This window comes from Conger conger, chromosome 1 (genome assembly GCF_963514075.1).
Source record: "Conger conger chromosome 1, fConCon1.1, whole genome shotgun sequence".
NCBI lineage: Eukaryota > Metazoa > Chordata > Actinopteri > Anguilliformes > Congridae > Conger > Conger conger.
The window spans coordinates 83,294,738-83,308,360 of NC_083760.1; the positions used below are offsets into that span (position 1 = coordinate 83,294,738).

General features: G+C 41.4%; 1 protein-coding gene across 3 annotated transcripts; it reads left to right on the forward strand.

Annotated features, from left to right (window-relative positions):
- Window positions 1-112: 112 nt before the first annotated feature.
- Window positions 113-7,886, forward strand: LOC133136255 (sulfotransferase 2B1-like). 3 transcript variants are annotated; one of them, XM_061253580.1, is made up of 6 exons: window positions 113-420; window positions 3,393-3,601; window positions 4,127-4,253; window positions 4,376-4,470; window positions 5,252-5,432; window positions 6,038-6,432. In XM_061253580.1, the coding sequence occupies exons 1-6, from the start codon at window positions 273-275 to the stop codon at window positions 6,157-6,159; spliced, it is 882 nt and encodes a 293-aa protein (XP_061109564.1). In that variant the 5' UTR covers window positions 113-272; the 3' UTR covers window positions 6,160-6,432. The 3 variants fall into 3 exon arrangements, with proteins under 3 accessions (XP_061109564.1, XP_061109571.1, XP_061109576.1); XM_061253587.1 differs by lacking the exon at window positions 6,038-6,432 and adding an exon at window positions 7,286-7,886 and having other exon boundaries at window positions 114-420; XM_061253592.1 differs by having other exon boundaries at window positions 115-420; window positions 6,004-6,432.
- The last annotated feature ends 5,737 nt before the right edge of the window (window positions 7,887-13,623 follow it).

Below are 13,623 nucleotides of genomic sequence, written 5' to 3' on the forward strand. Positions count from 1 at the left end.
ACATGCAGCGCGAAGATTTACTTCTCCCCCATGTGGTTTATGGTACAATTACCCTATTGTTGGCAATCAAAACAGAAAAAGCTCTTCTACCATAGGCCAGCCAAATCGGCACGCACAATCATCAAATTGCCTCTCCTCCCATGTTCCTGCATCACGGTTCTCTCTGTCGGCTACACCTCTAAAACAAAAAGCACGTCTCAGCTGTAAGCAGATTCAGGACGGCCACACATCCAGGAAAATTGCGCTGTGGGCATTCCGGAGAAAAGCTTACAATGGCGACTACTGACCATAGCAAAAATTACTTTTGTCATCATGGATTACTGTTACCAAAAGTGGCACATTCTGAAGAGAGTATCCAGTTCAGTATGGCATTTGAAGTTCAAGATGAGGATATCTTTGCAGTCACTTATCCTAAGTCTGGTAGGTGAACTACACGCTTTATTGCGCTGACTTTTGACGTAAGCTACTGTGCAGAAGTTTTAAGCATATGTTAAAAAAAAAATCAATTTTAAAACGGCATCAATTCGCTTAGGTAGCCTACACTGTCCTGTAGTTTTATAAGAAAATAAGCAGTTGGGTTGTCCCAAACGTATTGGAGAACTTGCTGCAATTCTTCTGCAGTCAGACTTCTGGAATCTTGCTTCTGGCTCTCCAGGTAATCCCAGACAGCATCGATCTTTTTTTGGGGGGGAGGGGGTGGCCTACTACTTATTACTTTATTTAACAGAATACTCTTCTTGACTACCTGTTATTTGAATGCGTCTATCTTCTGACGCATGAAACCTCGCCGCTTAATCGCATACTTGTTGATTGACATCTGACGTATTGGCTCAGGCTTTCATTTCTTCCGACCACGAACGATCACACACTGGGACATCATATTTGGGTAAAATACATGCATTGCATTTTGTGAACCCGAGATCGGGCTTGGTCAGCAAACTGTTGTAGTAACAGTAGCCAACGACAGTAACGGAAAGCTCTTCAGTCACTAATCCCGTCCGGACGACGCAACGTCAACAAGTGAAATTATGATTCTAGGCGGTTTTGCAAGAATTCAGTAGCCTACAAGGATTGCATCGGGAGGAAAGACGCACCGTAAACGAAATAGTTAGGTAAGGACTCATTACGATCGTAATGGCTATCTATCAAAGCTGCAATCATCAGTTCACAAGCTATATAGTTAGCTTAGAAGTGCTTGGGCTAACTATCTTTATTCTTTATTAAAACTTTGGTGGAAATCGTGGGCAATACTGACGTAGCCTACTGATCTGCGCCTTCTTTGCGCAAGTTTCCTGGCCACACATAAAGAAAGCAAGGCTTACGATGGCGACTACTGACAAGTGCTTTCGTCGTCATTGATTAATGCTCCCAAAAGTGTCACATTCTGAAGATCAACTTCAGTATGGCGTTTGAAGTTCAAGATGAGGATTTCTTCGCAGCGACTTATCCTAAATCTGTTAGGTTAAATATACGCTTTATTGCGCTGACTGTAGGCGTCAGCTTAAAACATTTTGTTAAGAAAAACAATGTTGGAAGTCACAGGTACAGTAATGCTGGTTTTTGTCTCCTTGGTCTAATTTATTTGGCCACATGTTCTTGTCAACATCACTCCATTTGTCCTCTCTGGGTAGACACTGGGGAAATAACGTCTGAGCCTTATACATCCCAGGCAACCGTCAGCTGGTTTGCTTAAGCGTCATAGAACGAGAACCCGTGGTATGTGGTGGATATTGGCAAAGCTAGCGGGGTGGTTAGGCACGACGCGAAGTCGTTACACCCCCTAGCTCTGCCAATATCCACGATTTTCCACAGGTTCGAGTTCCATAACGCTTTTAAACAACGGCTACCACATTTATCTTTCAAAATTCCACATTTAAAGAAAGACAAGGCCAATTTTAAATTAATGTATTTTTAATGGAACTATGTAGATATATTCTTCCGCTGAACAGTAGTTTATTGGTTGCTAAGCAACGGTATTGTGAACGTTTGCTAGCAATAATGTATCCCCGCTCCACTAACCTTAGCTAAGCAACGCTATTGCAAAAATGTATCCCGACTGCATTAACGTTAGCTATCTTGCTAGTTTACGTTACACCAGACGACATGTTGAATGGCACCAAACATTCATACTCATCTCCCTCTCCCCCTCCATCATCCAGCCATTTGTCTTCTTCTTTCACCCACTTTTGTATTTCTTCCTGGGTCCATCTTGAAGAAAATCATTTCAAAGATGAATGAAAAGCACGTATCCACGTGATTACACTGTAGCCTAGAGCTTAAAGTTCTCAGGCACAGTGGCGGATTTCCGACGTTTGGCCGTTTTTTTCCACAAAATAAAATTCTCGCGACATGAATGCACTTTATACAAAATCAGTCTCAATTCTACCATAACATTGGCTTAAGGTGTCGCCCAACAAGATCACTTTGTCATTCATAACAGAATGACCCAAAAACACTAAAAAGAAATGACATTCCGAGATGCATCTTTTTTTTTTACACCCAAGATTCCAATACAAAATAAGAACGGTACTTTGTATGGAATGTAATAAATTATACTTTAAAGGAATGAATGAATAATGCAGCAATTCCTCAATATGCTTTATTTTTACCATGTTTGCATATCCAGTAGTAGTCTAATTCCAAAATGCCAACACAAAATGGAAAAACAAAATACACAAAATGAAATATAACTATTAGCAATTCTAATACCATAGTAGGAAAAAGCACACACATACTGTATATATGTGTAGAATATGTACACATTGATAAATGCTAGTAAACCACATTTTGGCCAAGTTCTCATCTATGTCACATCTTATCTCCTCTCTTGCCATCCACCTGGGAAAAAACCTCTTTGAATGCCTGATCCCAGACGATCTTCCACAGATATGTCCTGGCATGCAGCATTCATTGCATTCAGGGGGGCCGTGTGGACCGTGGTCATATATCGTCCAGCTCCATGAGGAAAATAATAGTCTTGGCAGATATATTGTGGAGGGGGACCACCTCCAGATACCAGGTCACATAGTCTACTAGGACTAATACAGAGTAATATCCTTTTGTGCTGCACTCTAATGGTCCGAGGAGGTTACAAAGCATGCTATGTTTTGTAACAGTATGTAACAGTATTTTAAGATGTACAAAAAGTGTTGTACATTTTGCTGGTGGTTGTCTTTGAGTGAGAAAATAATTAATGTATTTTGAATTATTGAATGCATTTTGTGTTAAATCAATGAAAAAAGGATCCACAGTTTAGTACACAGAGACTGCTGTTGTGCTAACTGTGTGAAGAGTTTTGAAAAAGTAAACATGATATTACAAAATGCTTGCTAGCATGATATAATGAGAGCTCCATGGCAATGAGCCATAATCACAACTGTCTCCCTGCTCAGGCACAACATGGATGCAAGAGATTCTGCCCCTGATTCTAAATGGCGGGGACCTGACACCAGTACAGACCATCCCAAACTGGGATCGAGTTCCCTGGCTGGAGGAGACTCGCGCTGCCCTGGTTCTGGGCGACCGCCCCCCTCCTCGGGCTATGGTCTCCCACTGGCCCTACCACCTCATGCCCCCCTCTTTCTATACCTCCAAGGCCAAGGTAGGACCTCTTTGCTATTACTATTTAGTTTGTGTCATTCTGTTAGGTGGAAGGAAGTTTGGTTGATCTAATCCGCCTCAGCATGCCTGGATGTGAAGTGTGATAGCCTTGCTGGAAAATTAAGGGCCCTGTGTCATAGAAGCCCTCAAAACTCAATAATTGCGTAATAATGGTGTGACCTACGGTTGGGGGGGGGGTAATGTGAGACATTTTTATGGGCCCCAAAATCCCGGCGGGGGGGGGGGGATTGTTGCTACATGTGTTTTTTTATTTATTTTAAAGATATTTTTTAGGCCTTTTTCAGCTTTATTGGACAGTATATAGAGACAGGAAGAATGGGGGCGAGAGAGAGGGAAAGACATGTGACAAATTGTCAGACGGTCAGATTCAAACCGTTGACGTCGTGGCTCACAATGAGCATGCGGTCAGTGCTCTGCAGGCTGCGCCACCGAGACACGCGACTGCTACATGTGGTTTAATGATTGTAGCTCACTCATCATCTGATTTTTCTGTTACACTCTCTAGGTGATCTACGTCACCCGGAACCCCAAAGACGTTGCCGTTTCATCCTTTCATTTCCACGGGATGGCCAGCTTCCTTGATGATCCTGGAACCTTTGACCAGTTCCTGGACAAATTTCTCTCCGGACAGGGTGAGGGAAGGGACCCGTGGTGGGCAGAGAATAGGTGTTGGCAGGTGGATGCATAGATTTGTGGTGATGCTTGCTATTCTTCTGGTTAACATAGTAAGGTTCCTCTGTTTGTGTTTGTGCAGTAATGTTTGGCAAGTGGACAGATCATGTGAAAAGCTGGAGAAACACAGATATTGAAGGCAGAATCCTCTATATGACCTATGAAGAAATGGTGCAGGTGAGCTACACCCTCTTGGCAACATCAGCTGTCTTTTTTGTGCATTGTTGCCATATTGGAGAATTTGGGTGTGTCCCAAACTTCGAGATGGGGGAAGAAGATGAGTGGAGGAAAGGAGGAGACATTTTTCAGAGCATTGTGACGCACCCATTGTTGCTGGATTCAGAGAGTTTTCAGGCCCCCTTTAGTGATTTTATTTCAAAAAGGAGCCTTGGGACAAACTTACCAACTTATGAGCAGACATCAGCTTCCTTGGGAAAGTCACCAACACTGCTCAGTGGGTCTGCAGTCTTCCCTGCACTTGCTATCACTCTACAGCTCAGATCAGCGGCAGGTTAGTGAGTGCAGAGAGAAGCAACAGTCTACTGTTGAAATCAATATTTTCAGAAAAACATTGTAACAGAAAAATATTTAGTACGTGATTATTAATATTACTATATGTAAACTAGAATATTTTTTTTAAATATTCATTTTCCAAAAGATTTAATTTTACAGAGACATTTTTGTATTTAATTAAAAAAAGTAACATTTTTACTACATTTTACGTAAAAACTTGATCAAGGCTGTCTGAGATCAGAAGCAAGGAGCCATTACTAAAGTGTAATGTAAAATGTATAGTACATTTATTGAGGACCTTTCATTGAATTATTTTTGGAAGAATCTTGTCTGTACAGAATGTTATACAGGTGCCTAAGACTTTTGCACAGTACTGTAAATATTATTAATCAACTTAGGAACTATGACTGCTCGACCAGGACTGACCACAGCACTTTTCCTCCAGGACCTGAGGGCAGCCGTGCTTAGGATGGCTCAGTTCCTGGGCCGAGAGCTGAGTCCTGACGTCCTGGAGAAGGTGGCCAATCACTGCCAGTTTAACAACATGAAGACCAACATAATGTCCAACTACTCCCTGGTGCCACAGGACATCATGGACAGCAGCAAGTCTCCGTTCTTGCGGAAAGGTACAGACAAGCAGTAATGGACAGAGGGCCAATAGAGGGACCAGGTATAGTCATGATGTATAAGCTGTGCATGTAAGGCTTGTTCAGCTGTAGATGGTATGAGAGACAGGGTTGGTACGCAAATTGTGAAAGGCATCGGATGTATGGAAGACAGACATGGGAACTGAGGGAGAGCTTAGTATTAGTTTTATGTAAGGCTGGAAATCTGGCATTATCACTCAGGGCTGGTCAGCTTGCTGGCTTCCTCTGGTATTGTGGAATATGTGGCTGTAAAGTAATTTAGGAGCATGCATCATTAACCCCCACTATCTCCACACCCATACGGGCAGGAGCCTGTGGGGGAAGACTCAGGCCTCCAGCCGTAAAACTCGTTACGACGGGGCAACATCCTTTACAGCACGGGAAGGTTTCAGAGGGCACGGCCTGTTAGGCCCTGACCTTCTCCTGAACCCCCCTTTATTGCTCTCTCCCTCTTTTACTCAGTCACTAAATGATGTGTACAGCATTGGATGTTTCATGACAAAGTCAGTTTAGATAATATTCATGTTTGGTATTATTCTGATTGTTTCAGTGTGACTGGTGCAATGGTTTTATTTCTGCAACAGCAAACCCTGTACATCATAACCAACCAGGAGAAGTTGTGTGGAGCTCTGCCCCAGTGAAAGCCATGTGCCTCAACCCCCCTGCGCTTCCTGGGGAGGCGTGGCTCCAAATTACAGATGGGTGACCCATTTTTAGGGTTAACATCAAAGGCCAGATTTTGGATTTAAGGACAGCAAACTAAGCAATCTGGGAGAATGCAATCAGCCTCCCGTGCACTCTGTGCACGTCATTTCTACGTACAGGGTGTCTGTAGCCAGACTCCCGTATGTAGCTTTTATTACCAGGTATGACTTTTAAGACTCCGTAATTTGGTTTCCATTGTAATGTTTTTTTATTCGAAACTAGTGTGTAATTACGTATGTAACCTGCCTGGTAAAATAAAATTGTTAAAACCTGATCTGTTTGGTTTTCCTTACTGACACTTAATGTTACACAGGGAATGCGTGGTTTGCCCCCTCAAACTGGTCTAGGGAGGATGATTATTTCCACTTACTGTATCACGGCGTATAGCACCCGTAGACCTATGTTGGTAAATCCCTCGCCTCCGCATGGTAGTTCATTCATGTCGAGCACAGCCGTAGCTATGTTGGTCTGCTTGGGTCCCTAGGCTGTAAACAGATATACCCGAGAGTAGCTATTCCTGCGACCTCTGTAATGACTACAGATAGCTAGTCAGTTCGTGAGACGTACACGTAACGCGCGATGTGACATGCGGTGGTACCAGCAGAGGATTGTTCAGCGAGTTCTTCTCAGTACAGGATTCCTATAGCGATCAAGTCAAAATTATGAATACGACATCCACTAAATGTGGATAACTAATCTAAATTATTATTCTAAAATGGAGTCAGATAAACGAAGGTGAATCTATTGGCCCTATTGTGGAGATTCTGGGTCAGCCCGGACCAGTAAAGAGCGGAAGGCAGAGTGGTACTACTGCCTTTGTATCGTGGTTTGTTTATTGGCTGATCTAGACTGTCTGCATAGGGGCCAGTAATTTTTAACCCTATTAGTATTCTTTCAGCAACACCAGAAGGACGAGCAGGCTGATACCTTCAGCCCTCACTAAATTCCGTCGTTGGGTTAGCGTTGGGTTTTACATTTATAAAAGGGAGGTGGACACAGACCATCAGCTCACACAGAGCCATATGACTGACACAAACAGAGTCATAATTACAAACTGAATAAAATAACATGCCACTTGTCTTTCCCCATATACCAGTGTTAGTGTTTCTCTTTTGTTGGTCTTGCAGGAACCACAGGAGACTGGAGAAACCATTTCAATGCTGAACAGGAAGCCAGGTTCTCTGCTGTTATAAAAAAAGAGATGGAAGGAACCAGTTTTACATTTCCATGGGATGACGAGTGACAGAGTATAATAAAACTTTAGGAGCTCCTCATCTCACACAGCTGAGATTTTGGAAACAAAGAAGTTAGAAAACATTATTAAAACACCAGTGCTCGCGAATGAAGTATATGGCAATCATTCGCCTTGTGTTTGGTAATGAAAAAAAAAAAAAAAAAGAATTTTAGTTCTCTAGGTTTCCTAGTTCAAATGTTGATTCATATGTTTTCACTCCCACAATCAAAGGTACATGTAGAAATCACTATAATTATATCCACAGTTGCATATTGCAAATTACTCATTCAGTTCTATTGAACTCTCATTTTAAGCCCTCTGGCCTGGCTGCTGCTGAGGTCTGTCAGACACTTGTCATGGCACCACAGTTAAAACTGTCCTGAGCTGCGGCTGATTTTCTTAGCTGTTTAATTCCTTACAAACTTTTAAAGTGTTTTATATTTCCCTCACTGTACCAGAAATAAAGCCTGCAGTTCAATAGTGAACGATCTTCATTCTGGTGTGACATCCTCATTCATCATAAAACTCGGGACCCTGAGAAATGTTCTAAGGTTCTTGAAAAAAGTGTGAATTAGTGGAATATACAATCCACAAACTCAGCGGTCACTGTGATTTAAAATTTGTGGAAGAATGGAAGGAAAAATTAAAGTCCAATAGTCACTTAACCCCTTAAGTATTACCCCATTTCTTAACACAAACTTTAAAATGACAAATGGTTACTATTATTGAACCCTTTTGACTACAGGTTTGGTGTGCTTAGAAACACAATGGAGCCAAGTCACAACACTGGAAAAAAATCCCCTTTCAAATCCCCTTTCAAACTATGGACCAAAAAATAAGCATTATACATTGTTGTCTCTAAGCTATGCCTAGACAGCTTTCCAAAAAGGACATTTGGAGACTTCAAAAGGCCCAACCCCCATCAATAATTCAAACACATTCCACAATTTCACATACTATATATTATTCAAAAGCAAGCTTGCTCTTTATTCTTGCTTGTTCCTATTCATGTTTTTTTTTTAACCCCTAACAAACTACACCGTTGGAAACATAATGTCATTAGCTCAAGGTGTCTCAGTCATCAGCTCAATATACCATAAACCTAGCCGGCTGCATGGTGACAGAACTTATTCCTTAGTCTTTTGATCAGGAATGGCGGGTACACCTATACTTGGGAACTGCATTACGGTTACTGGTCAGATAACCTTGTATGTGAGCACACTGTATTCCAGAGAGCCGATACAAAACAGCGATTACACCACTACTTTTGTAGAAGTATGCTACAGCACAAAAATAATTCCTCCAGAGAAATTCTAAGTAAACAATGGATATTCTATCGATGTTTCTCAGAGTTATCACGTTATTACAAACCATTAGGCATTTCGTTCACTGGACCCTTGACATGAAAAGTACTCTGACGTTACCTCATTTCTTGTAGTATGTGTATTTACAAAATGCAGAGAAGGTGAAATCCCCCCACGCTTGTTTTGCCACTGTTAGGGAAAAATGCCATTTTTAACATTTCACAGGTGAGCATCGTCTGATGAAACTTCCCAGTAAAAACAACGATAGCTATACGTGAGTTTAACTTTCGTATTTATTTGCAAAGAAATAACAGAAAGAGAGAAAGCTTTCCGGCTTTCTGATTTCAGACATAGTAAGACTCTTATGCACACTTTTCCAGAAGGGGGGGGGGGGCTTTACCAAAACAAAGAGACATGAAGCTGGCCACTAACATTTATCAATATGTTGTCTTCTCGCCGCCGTCGGGTTCAATGATTGCGATGGGAAACTGCTACTGGGAACAGGGTAGCAGTTCAGCGATTGTTTTCCCAAAAAGCCGTCCAGTTAGGTAGTTTTGCTACATTTTCCTCCTGGTCCTTTTTTATCCTTTCTTTTCTGCGACCCACTTTTGTGCAATTGAGTTCACATTGGAAAACAGAAAACATATTTCCCAGCAGCACTCTTGGCATATCAGACAATTACACCAATACCGAATTAATTAGCCTGCCACAAGTTATTTCGTTGAATAGTTCATACATTATAGTCGTTTTTCAATAAAGTATGTTTCTTTTTTAGACTTGCATCAGATTCTGCTCCCTTAGATCCTTTGAGGAGGACATTTAAAACCATTCTAAAAGTAACAAGTAGACAATGTTCTTGAGAGGATGTAATGGTGATTTTATACAACATTGCTAATGTGCAAATTAAATGCATTTGATTAAATGTAAATGTATTAAAAATCAAAAACTGAAATCTCTCATTTACATAAGAGGGAAAAATGAATGCAGCCAAATACTGAGAGGCCTTTGCTCCAGAGTGCACGCAACCTCAGACTGGGGTAACAGGTCACCTATCAGCACAACACTGACTGTACCAGATGAGAGTGGTCCTGACTGAATTGAAGCTCCTGACCTGTATCTACATGATTGCATGCATTGCACTGCTGTCTAAATATACTTGCTAGTGGTTTAAAAATTATCCTGAGTAGCCTTGGCAATATGCCACCGGGGCCTGCTGCCTTATTTGTCTTTAGTTTACGTATTAATTAATCCAGTAACTCTTTATCCCCTATCTCTTTTGCATAATCTAAAATTTGCTTTTCAAATAGCCTTTTGGCTAACCTTAGTTCTTTTTTAACCTTAGCATGCATATTACAATATTCATCTTTATTACTCTCAGTGCTGTCCTTTTTATATATCTTAAACAGTTTATTACTTTTTCACAAACTCTTATGTATAGCTGTATTCATCCACTGTGGAGATTTTTCAACTCACTTTTCTGCTCCTTAGGAATGAATTTACACTGTGCATCAAGCATAACCCTGTTGAACCTGCTCCACTTTTCATTCACAGTCCTGCAATCAATAATTTGTACACAGTCTAAATTACTTAAATTTGATGGCACCTTAGGGTGTCTCGGTGGCGCAGCCTGTAGAGCGCTGACCGCATGCTCATTGCGAGCCGCGACGTCTGCGGTTTGAATCTGACCGTACGACATTTGTCCCATGTCTTCCCCTCTCTCTCGCTCCCATTCTTCCTGTCTCTCTATACTATATACTGTCCAATAAAGCTGAAAAAGGCCTAAAAAATATCTTTAAAAAAAAAAATTTGATGGCATACAAAATACATCAAAACGTATTGTGGAATGGTTACTTGTCCCGAGTGGTTCCATTACCTCTATCCTGCTAATTCTGTCTGAATCATGACCTACAACCGATCCAAAATCAATTGCCCTCTTGTAGGCTGACTGACACACTGGGTCAAAAAAGGTCATGGTTATGTCACAGTTTGTAGCCCAAAATCAAGAATTGTAAATGTGTCTTATGAAATGTATTATTCCCATCTTGTAGGTGATCTCCCGGAAATGACTTGAACATTGGTGGGATATCTGTTGTGAAGTCTAACCTCAAGTCTGTTTCCCACATCCCCATGTAACAAAAATAAAAACCTGTAGTTCAGCAAAGAATAAACAACACTATAGTGAAACATATGCAGGTACTCACAAAGATAACTCCCATAGTTTATCAGTGATGCAGCAGTGATAATCTATTGAACAGTTTATAAGTGAGGAAGCAGTGATAATCTATTGAACAGTTTATCAGTGATGAAGCAGTGATAACCGTATCACACCGGGGGAGACAGAGGAACCTATAGCAGACACTGGGATGTTGAAAAGTGGCAGGTTTAATAGCAGGAGGATAAGGTGCAGACAAAGCGCAATAAAAAACAGCCAGAGTTCAAAAACTGGGAGGTTAATCCAAATGCAGTACAGAGATCCACAAAACAAGAGAAGCAAGCAGGTGTCAAAAATGAGAATCCAGAAAACAAAAACAAACAGGACAGAATGTCACAAGGGCAAGGGCTCGGGAGCAAGGAAGCTAGAACTGGGGTAAAGGAATATAAAGGCTCAGGACTCGAAAAGCAGGATAAGAAAAAGCAAGACTGAGAAGGAATCGTGGGAAACCAGAAACCAGAAAACACCCAAATAGTGAATCACGAAGACAGGGAAGTGACTCGGGCTCAGAACAACATAAAGACACGGACATCACAGGGGAAGACGAGTGCAAAGACTAATGAATGTAAACAGAAATCCAGACATGAATATGAAAAATAATAAATTTACCAAAACACAGAATAAACTAACAGTCAGAAATCAGGATCATAGCAAATCTATTGAACAGTTTATAAGTGATGAAGCAGTGATAATCTATTAAACATGTTATCAGTGATGAAGCAGTGATAATCTATTGAACATTTTATCAGTGATGAGGCAGTGATAATCTATTGAACATTTTATCAGTGATGAGGCAGTGATAATCTATTGAACATTTTATCAGTGATGAAGCAGTGTCCTCATCTGTACTCTGTACACAAAAAGCTCTTCTACCATAGGCCAGCGGGCCGCCAGCCTAATCGGTACGCACAATCATCAAATTGCCTCTCCTTCCATGTTCCTGCATCACGGTTCTTTCTGTCGGCTACACCTCTAAAACAAAAAGCACGTCTCAGCTGTAAGCAGATTCAGGACGACCACACATCCAGGAAAAATTGCGCAGTGGGAATTCCGGAGAAAAGCTTACAATGGCGACTACTGACCATCGCAAAAAGTACTTTTGTCATCATGGATTACTGTTACCAAAAGTGGCACATTCTGAAGAGAGTATCCAGTTCAGTATGTCATTTGAAGTTCAAGATGATGATATCTTTGCAGTCACTTATCCTAAATCTGGTAGGTTAAATACACGCTTTATTGCGTTGACTGTAGACGTCGGCAAAGTCTCAAGCACGTTAAAAAAAATTGTTAAGCGAAAATTATTTCAAAAATAATGAAGTTTGTACATTTCGAAACATTTAGTATAAAGAGCAGTGAATATGCCTAGTTAAAAATGACCCTTCACCTTTAAAAAGGCATCAATTATCTTAATTAGCCTATACTGTCCTGTAGTTTTGTAAGAAAATCAGCTAGGTACCAAACGTATTGGAGAACTTTCCACAATTCTTCTGCCGTCCGACTTCTGGAATCTTGAAATTATGATTCTAGATGGTTTTGCTGGAATTCAGTAGCCTACAAGGATCGAATCGGGAAGAAAGACGCGTCGTGAACGAAATAGTTAGGTAAGGACTTAGGACTCATTGCGATCGTAATGGCTATCTATCAAAGCAGCAATCATCAGTTCACAAGCTATATGGTTATCTTAGAAGTGCTTAGGCTAACTATCTTTATTCCATGAAATCCATCCATCCATCCATTATCTGAACCTGCTTATCCTCAACAGGGTCGCAGGGGGGCTGGAGCCTATCCCAGCATACATTGGGCAAAAGGCAGGAATACACCCTGGATAGGTCGCCAGTCCATCGCAGGGCACACACACCATTCACTCACACACTCATACCTCTGGGCAATTTAGACTCTCCAATCAGCCTAACCTGCATGTCTTTGGACTGTGGGAGGAAACCGGAGTACCCGGAGGAAACCCACGCAGACACGGGGAGAACATGCAAACGCCGCACAGAGAGGCCCCAGCCGACGGGGATTCGAACCCAGGACCTCCCCGCGCGGAAGCCGCGGATAGTTAAGCTTAACTTTCCTTAACTTTTCCCATTCATTCTCAACGGAAGTTCTTATCACTTCGGATGCGATATATTCTTGGCCGCACGTTGATATCGCGGCGCTGTTCCGAGATAAACGAATGACGTCCTTACAGCGCGGATTCCTTAACTTTTCCCATTCATTTTCAACGGAAGTTCTTATCACTTCGGATGCGATATATTCTTGGCCGCACGTTGATATCGCGGCGCTGTTCCGAGATAAACGAATGACGTCCTTACAGCCCGGATTCCTTAACTATTCGAAATCGCCTGGCGCGAATCATTTCCATGGGCTCCTTTTGGTAAGTCTATCTAGATAATTATTTCACTATTAACGGGTCCTCGGATGATATTTATGTTGTTGAGGTATTCCCGATGTATTATTGTTATTTTGAATGTTCCAATTGTTCGTTTTTTTATGTGGGAAAATTACAGGTAAACGGGATAATGTCTCTGCATGTCTGTTTCTCAACGTCGTAGCCAGCTACATTAACATGCTATCACATTACGGTTTTAAAATATCACCGTCATTAATAGTATTGACAATTCGTATACACGTTTGATTCGTGAAGGTTTAGACATAAAATGTATTATTGTTGCTCTTATTTCATTGCCAATTGTTTATTGACATAGGCCTAAC